The sequence below is a fragment of the Oryza glaberrima genome, chromosome 3, assembly GCF_000147395.1.
Source record: "Oryza glaberrima chromosome 3, OglaRS2, whole genome shotgun sequence".
Lineage (NCBI taxonomy): Eukaryota > Viridiplantae > Streptophyta > Magnoliopsida > Poales > Poaceae > Oryza > Oryza glaberrima.
The window spans coordinates 6173326-6181951 of NC_068328.1; the positions used below are offsets into that span (position 1 = coordinate 6173326).

Genomic DNA, 8626 nt, shown 5'->3' on the forward strand with positions numbered 1-8626 from the left:
ACCGATCGAACGGCTGAGAATTAGTGATGACATGGAACGCTGAGGTTTCAGCTTTGGGTTATAAAGTACTTTATAGAAAGAAGGGATATGGCTAGCATCTTGTCACACCGGCCTTATACATTGGCCCTACCTGATGTGTGGTATGCTAGCCAGGTAGCAACTACGCATCATGAAATTCTGAACCGAATCATCACAATTTATTTTGATAACTAAGATTTGAAAAAATTATCGTGAAATTTCAATTTTATCTTAAACATGGCAATTTTTTTGTTAGTTGTGACATTGCCAAATAAAATTGTAAGCACCTGATCCCCGTAAGCAATTAGAAAATACTCCTGCTTCTTTGTACTATTGCTATCTCAACATATTTTCTTGTATATCATGAAACCACTTTACAGTTAGAGCTGATTATTTTCCTTCTACTTTATGTTGTATGTGTAACTTCAGGTTGGCTGAGATGAGGCGGTTCAACCTTCCACAGAACCAAAAAAAGAATGACTATCGAGGTTTCCGAGAGTTAGAAGAGAAATTATTATCTAATAAGTAGCCATTTCAATTTGTATTCTCGGCACTGTAAAACATGGGATTGTGCATTTGCTCTACCAAGTAGAGAGAAAGCCAGCCATCCTGGTTCAATTGGACATGATCTCTGATATGCTCTTCCTGTGGTTGACGTCATTGCGAGATCCCAAGGGTACCAAGAGACTGCATATCAATCAAATATTATCCATCTGTGCAACCTCCTTATTTTAGCCAAACAATCAGTATGAATTACGGAATTACGGCTGTTAATGTGGTAAAGTTATTTTGGGCTGATTGCTAGTAAGTCCTGCGGGCGATGCCATTCGTCTGGCATTACTTGCGGTGGATCAGGATTCAGGAGAGGAGTGCAAAGTGAACTAGAGCTCTTAAAAGCGACACAAAGATCTCTTGTTGCATTCATGTTCTACAACTTCAATTTGTACCGTGTTGTAAATTTCCGTACCAAACGATTCTTTAAGGATGAACGTTTAGGTTTTGTAGCTTTCCATATATTTTTTTTTTCAGAATATTGTTTCTGTAGCTCCAGACATTTGTAACATGCTGAGTTTTTTGGGCTGATCAAGTTGGGGAACAGCTTATCATAGCTTACATGTGATCAGGTGGAGCACCTGAATCTTTGCTTGCTACTCTGTCGTGCTAAAACCTGTCCAGTTCTGCACTTTGGTATGCTTTAACGTGGGGCTGGTACAACAGTTTTTTTAGGTGGTTATTTTAGGACCTAGGGAGTACACCTCATCCGTACCTTTTATTAGCAAGTAGAAAATAATTGATAGTTAAAACTTTTATATACGAGTTTTTAACGACAAAAAAGTAAATGCTGTAAAATAAATCATGATTAAAAAACCATAAAGTATAAGCGAAACCATAGGGCTGTTAATATACCTGTGATCCGAGTTTTTCCTTTTTATAGTGGAGTGGAGAATTTTTTATAGGCCGGAAACAGCCAAGAAATAACAAGTCAGTGGTTCTCGTATATTGATTAATCCCATTTATAAGTGTAGCCATAAGTTTTCTTGCCCAGCTTTGATCGTCCGTCTTATTTGAAATTTTTTTATAATTAGTAGTTTTATTATTATAAGATGATAAAACATGAATAGTACTTTATATGTGACTTATATTTTTATTTTTTTTAAAAAAAATTAAATAAGACGGACGGTTAAAATTGTGCACGGAAAATCATGGCTGCACTTGGAATCATAGTAAAAAAACCAGACCGGCCCAATGGTTCAACCGGAAAATCGGAACCAGTGCATGTCACGGTTCGGTTTACAGAAAAGACAGTCAATATATTTGAACCGGTACAAAACCGTCGAACCATCAGGTTTTCTGTTGAACCGGCTTAAAACCGGAGCGGTTGGACCGAAAACCGTGCTAGACATGACTTAAATACCGGTTCATGGCTAATTATTTTTTACTTCATAATTGACTTTAAACTGCTAAATAGAATAGCTATTGCATTCAAACCAACAAATATCTCTGGCACAGTTGGTTTGGTGGGAAAGTTCAATGAATGCAGCGCCACAAGCATATGAAAGTCAATTACGACTTAAAAAATAATTAGCCATGAACCGGGGAACCGGCGGTCTGACCGGTGAACCGACGAGCTCACCGGGTCGGTTCCCGGTCCGGTTTTTTCCGAATGTGACGGAGTACTGACATATGGATCCGAGAAAAATGCCGGCCTAGTCCCACCGTCATACTCATCGGGGGCTCGCCCGTCTCCGCAGAGATCGCCCCACACCTGAGAAAGTGAGAAGTTGAATCCCTTCGCCGCCGCCGCCGCCGCCGCCGTCATGTGCGGCTCCGCCGCCCGAGCCCTGAACTCCGTCTCCCGCGCGGCCTTCTCCTGGAAACCAGTGAGTAAGATGGTTTGCAAAACACTTCTCTGAATCTCCGATACTGACTAATCCCCCTTTCTCTACCAGACAGGGTTGCCGCAGCAGACGCTCGCCGCTGCGGTGAGCAGGTCGGGCGTGGGGCTTCACTCGGGGGCGAAAACCACCGCCACGCTGCTCCCCGCGCGAGCCGGCGAGGGGAGGTACTTCGTCGTTGAGGGGGAGGAGACGAGGGTGGCGGCGGAGGTGGCGAATGCCGAGGCGCACTCGCCGCTATGCACCGCGCTGCGGCGGGGCGGCGCGCGGGTGCGCACGGTCGAGCACCTGCTCTCCGCGATGGAGGCGCTCGGCGTCGACAACTGCCGCGTCGAGGTCAGCGGCGGCGACGAGGTGCGGCGCCCTTTTGGTATCTCGAGGAGCTTGATAGATGTTGATGTGCGACTGCACTGCAACGAGAAAAATGTTGCAACATGATGCCTTCCCGATTTATGTGAACTGTTCAGCGATGACAGATTCCGTTGCTTGATGGATCAGCGCAAGAGTGGGTGATGGCTATAAGAGGTGCAGGTCAATGTGCGGCCAAGGATTCCAGTGGCCAGAAACTGGAGAAACTGGCTCCGGAAATCCATGAGCCTGTTTACTTGCAGAAGTCTGATTGTTTCATAGCTGCACTCCCTTCCTCAAGAATCCGTATAACCTATGGGATTGATTTTCCAAAAGTATGTTTTATCTCTTCCTTTTATGATCAGGAAATGCTAACTTCTAAGCACATTCATTTATTTTATGCAGTTCTTTTAAACCCTTATTTGCTTCTATTTCTTCTTCTAACTTTCTTATAGGATTACTGATAATTAAGTTAGTCTTACCTTTTGTAATGTTGATTATGTCTTCATTATGCTGCAATACATGTGATTGGTATGTAATTGGGTTTAAATAATGGGTGTTTTGTTAATATGCACTGAAATAAAGGTCAGCTTACCCAAAGTTTCCCTTATTTTGGACCTCAAGATTTTTGTTTCTAAGGTTCAAGAATCACATGAATAAACCACATATTATCTATTCCCTCAGGTGACAATACAGTGTATGCTACCTACTGCCTTTGTCCACAAATATAAGCATTTGAAATTTTTCTAGATATATAAGAAGTCCTACCGAACTACTTATCCCATCAATCACCTCATTCAAATTTATCCCCATCTTACCCTCAACAATCCTCTCACCCCCAATCATCCCTCATTCGATGAGCGGCACCAAAAATATTTTCTCCTCAGCCTTAATCTCTGCTAAACAACCTAGAAATGCTTATATTTGTGAACAGAGTGAGTAACAGTAACTTATAAACACTATCTATCAGCTATCAATATCTTATGAGAATATATTGGAGGTAAAAAATGCACAGATTGTCAATAAAGGTAGTATCATATTATTATATGTTTACCATCTTAACTACGTCGTAATAGAAATTAATAGTCAAAGTTGTGTTTTCAAAACCATGTCGTTGAATGTCCAAAAAATCACTCTATCAGAAGGGAGTGTCTTTATTATAATATTTGGAATATTTAACTTGGATGTCAATGCTAAAATATCTCAAAATATATGTTTAGAACTTGAGCAGAGCATGCATCCTGTTGCAGGTGCCAGGAATTGGGTGTCAGCGCTTCGCAACAGTCCTAGATGCTAATGTCTACTCAAGCAAGATAGCCCCAGCAAGAACTTTCTGTATATTTGAAGAGGTATTTTACAGTAGTTGATGTTATACAATATGGATGTTGCCTTCTATGTTTTGTTCATGCAACTTATGGTGTCTCTTACAAGAATCATGGCAATGTAACTTTCCATATATGCTTTCGCGTTCATCTACTTTGTCACGATCTCATGTTGCATTAGATCATCCATCTTTCAATCACATCTGTTTTCATATCTTGGAGTAGTCAGCAATTTCTCGAATCTTGCACGGGTAAGGCCTAAGTATTTGAAGTACTTACATTTTCTGCTAGTTGTGCTGTCCACATTATTGTTTTATCCTCTCTTCCATTTTTTTTTAATTTTGACCGCAAGATCATTTTTGTATTTTGCTGCATTTATGGAATTTATAGGTTGAAAAATTGCGTTCTGCTGGGCTCATCAGAGGAGGATCGCTAGAAAATGCTACGGTTTGCAGGTGAGGAATGATATCCTGGAATTTTGTGTTCTTTGCCGTGGGTTGGTGATTTTTTTTCCTTGACGTAGTTCTGAGAAGCACATACCTGTTGACTTATTGCGTGATGGATTTTGATATTGGGCAATAATCAGATCATGGCATCATCCCAACCTGTATGGATTTAGAAATTTGGACTTCCACTTGTTGCTTTATTTCTTAAATATATCGGGTTGTTTCTTAAATATTGTCTGGCGCAATGTCTGAATGAGTAACAAGTCAAATGATCTTATAATTGCTAGATATTTTAAAAAATAGGTCAACCTGCTTAGTGCTTTCTATTTAATGTTTGTATTGTCTAGGTTAGCATGAATACATATTTCAGGTTTTCTGAAAAGAACTTAATACTATGCACAATAGCTTAGCAGTGAACTTTATTCGTGTTCTATGATCACCATCCAAAGTTAGTATACTGTGTACAGTTCAATTAGTGGCAGTGCAACTGTTTTTACAAAGATATGCCTGTTGATGATGTTGGGCTCATGTGGCTAGGCGTTGAAATTGTTGCACAGCTTAAACTGCAGATTACGTTGTTCTAATTCAATTATATAATTGTATACTCATTGGCTATTGGCAGTATTTCTGGTGGTTGGCTTAATCCACCACTGCGGTTTGAGGATGAACCTTGCCGCCACAAGATTTTAGATCTTATCGGTGATTTCTCGCTTCTTGCACAGAATGGTAACCAGGGTTTTCCACTTGCTCATGTAGTTGCCTACAAGGTATGTTCTTGAAATTTAATTTACTACAGCATTGTTATCTTCTGATGCTGTTCGTAGCACATGCCATGTCAGTGGTAATATAGTATAGCAGCTTTGAGATGGCATGTCAGATTTTTCCAGTAAAATTGTCAGCAAGTATGCTGGAGTTATCACATATAGAATATCCATGTTCACATATGGGACAAAGCTGTGAGTGAATGTAATCTCAACCCAGTAGTCTACAAGTATAAAACCAGTTCTACATGTGAATACTAATCTATGTGCCTATCTAATGAGTGGAAAGATAGAGGAAATTACGGTAATGTACTGGGATGCCATGCTGTTTATGAGAACCTAAGCGACATGATTTCACGTGTATATGTTTCAGTCAGAAATTCTGTGCTAGCTTCTCAGGCTAATGCTTCCCACCTGAGTAGCATCGTCTGATAGGTGGTGCCACTCTGATTTTACATGGAAACTAGGAAAGGCATTTCTGTCTAGTATGGTGTGAGGCCTGTGAGAATCTATGTTTAACCATTCGTAAAATGAAATCATGCCCAAATACACAGGATACAAGATCCTTACGTAAATATGGGATGCTGGGACCAGTCACACTTGCTATGAGCTATATATTTCTTCCCTGCCCTGAAAACTAGTGTGTGTTGACACCTTGAACATCATTTTTTTTTTCTGGAGTTGTCTTCCATCATTTGAATTATTTAAGTTCACCACTGGTCATCCAGTTCCACGCTTGGATTTGATTAACCAGTGGTGAGTTATGTAGAACTTCTTGTCTTGATTGTTTATCTTTTGCCAAATAATTCTTGAACTTGTACTAAATCTTGGAGATAACTGAAGGGTGTGCTACTATGGTTGAGAGTTGAGATTAGTTTGTTTCGTGAAATTTCATATGTGCATATTTTTTTTTGAAAGAAGTCAAATTTCATAAATTGTACGTGTGGTTATGCTCATAGTTGACTTCTACAATTCCATGTACTTGTTGTCTTTTAGGTTTGTGCAGCACCCTTTCTTTTTACCAATCGCATTGACCTATATTTTTAGCTTTGGCTGGATTAGACCATTCTGTTAATTACTTAATTTCATTCCATTTTAACGGTAGCTATATAGCTTCTGAGTTATGAAGTTCATGACAATGAAACTGTGGATGCTGACTTCTGACCATTGGTAAAACCTGGTCTAAGCTTAGTAAAAGTTACCATTGGTCCTAAAGGGAACATCAATTACCAACCAAAAAGTATTATTATTGTGTTATGCTGTTCAAGTGAACGTTTCATAATAAGTTGCAAAAATACTCATTATTCTGATTGTGACCTTAAAGGTTTAAACTACATACACATTTTTGTTTTTGCTGATGCATCACAACCTCTTGCTTTCAAGTACTGTCTATAGCATGTGGTCCTTACACTAAAAGGTTTATCTGAAGCCATAGGATATTCCTTATCATATTGCCTTTCTGCAGAAAGAAAATTCTCTTGTATAGAACAAATTGCAAACTTCTGTGCTAATTTCTACTTCTACACCTTTTATTCTATCCCTAAATATCTGTAACCCAGTTTGTGACATCTAATTTTAAGCTTTCCTTCTGTGACAAAGGCTGGTCATGCCCTTCATACTGATTTCCTACGGCATTTGTTGGGAAGGAGCGCTGTGGGCCAAGAAAACCTTGCTGAGCAATGTTGAAAGCATATGGATACCGCTGCTCCGTCGATAATGGCAAGGACGCAAAATTTCAAGGATACAAACATAGGATGGTCGCCCTTCTTCCAGCTAGGCCATGCAGTACCAACTATTCATCTTGCAATTATCTGCCAGCCATTTTTCCATCTATTCCTTTCTCTCTCTTTCTTTTTTGATCTGATGAATCATGTAGCCCATCAGCATCTGTACAACCTGTTTAGTCTTGCAAAGTTGCAATTCAGCATAGAAGTAGATGCCCATGTTATCTGTGTGTACAGTTCTGAGCAGCCAAATACAACTCAAACTGAACCCTTCTCTCCCTTTTTATCCTCTGATGTGGATGGAGAAAGCTGCCATCCAACCAGCGATCACCCAGGCCTCGCCACGTCGTGGGGTGGCTTGGCCTGGCCTCCCTTTCCATTCCCCGCGTGCGGATAACTACGAAGGAAGCCGAGGTGGCGCCCAGGCGGGCGGGCGGGCGAGCGACGCGGTTGGATCTGGAATGGATGCGAGGCAGGGGTGGAGTCGTGGAGGCGCGAAAAGGGACGAAAGCGACGGCGCGACCGTGGAGAATGTCTTCACGGGGAGGAGGAGGAGGTATCGAGGTAGCCGTCGATGGATGGATGAGTCGGCCCGCGTCGTAGGCTGGCCGGCTGGCTGGCTGGGTGCAGGCACAGCGCACGGCACACAAGCCGACCGAAAGCGCGGTGCACTTGAACTTTCCCCCGCGCCGCAAATGTGGCGTCGCCATCGCGGAGGACGCCGACGTACGCCTCCGTGGTGGTGGTGGCCTGGTGGGTGTTAAGCCTGGGCCTCTTATCGCTACAGTTTCTCCTATAATTACAAACTTTCTTAATAGTTTCGCTTTTAGTCTAAGATTTAAAAAGGTATAGTTATATAATTGAAGAATATAAACTACGAGCTATTAAAAACACCAGAAAACCTAGAAAAAAAACAGTATCCCGTTGGAACGGGAACGGGATACCTTTCTATAAGACAGTATCTAATACCTGATACCTATTGTGTTACCAGCTGCATGATACCCGATACCTGTGATATCTGTTACCCGGTATCTGTGATACCTAGGACCTGATACCTGTGATACTCGTGCAAGAGAATAGTTAATATGTCTATCCTGTTACAACGGGATTCCGTTTTGTAGCAGCCCTCTAAAAAAACCCTACTCCCTCTATTTTAGGTTATAAGACGTCTTGACTTTGGTCAAAGTTAAACTATTTAAAGTCGGATTAAGTTTATAAACAAATATAGTAATATTTATAATACTAAATTAGTTTCATCAAATCAATAATTAAATATATTTTCATAATAATTTGTCTTAGGTTAAAATGTTATTACTTTCTTCTACAAACTTGGTCAAACTTAAAACTGTTTGATTTTGACCAAAGCTAAAACGTCTTGTAACCTAAAACGGAGGGTGTAGTTTTTTAAATTATTAAAAGGTATATTAATCAGGTGTTTCTCGTAACTGTCACTATGTAAGCTCTCTTAGGCTGTGTTTGAGAAAGGGAAGATAGAGAAGATTGGGAAGATACGTAAAACGAGGCGAGCTATTAGTGCATGATTAATTGAGTATTAATTATTTCAAATTTTAAAAATGGACTAATATGATTTTTTAAAGCAACTTTCCTATA

At 40.5% G+C, this 8626-nt stretch overlaps 1 protein-coding gene across 1 annotated transcript; it reads left to right on the forward strand.

Annotated features, from left to right (window-relative positions):
• The first annotated feature begins 2240 nt into the window (after nt 1-2240).
• LOC127765063 (probable UDP-3-O-acyl-N-acetylglucosamine deacetylase 1, mitochondrial) lies at nt 2241-7234 on the forward strand. The gene is made up of 7 exons (XM_052289862.1): nt 2241-2399; nt 2469-2768; nt 2891-3097; nt 4013-4111; nt 4475-4539; nt 5153-5297; nt 6891-7234. The coding sequence occupies exons 1-7, from the start codon at nt 2337-2339 to the stop codon at nt 6975-6977; spliced, it is 966 nt and encodes a 321-aa protein (XP_052145822.1). The 5' UTR covers nt 2241-2336; the 3' UTR covers nt 6978-7234.
• Nucleotides 7235-8626: the final 1392 nt, after the last annotated feature.

Coding starts and splice junctions, on each gene's coding strand:
- LOC127765063 (XM_052289862.1), top strand. CDS start 2,337: ATGTGCGGCTCCGCCGCCCGAGCCCTGAACTCCGTCTCCCGCGCGGCC. Junction 4,112..4,474: donor CTTTCTGTATATTTGAAGAG/GTATTTTACAGT, acceptor TGGAATTTATAG/GTTGAAAAATTGCGTTCTGC. Junction 5,298..6,890: donor CTCATGTAGTTGCCTACAAG/GTATGTTCTTGA, acceptor TCTGTGACAAAG/GCTGGTCATGCCCTTCATAC.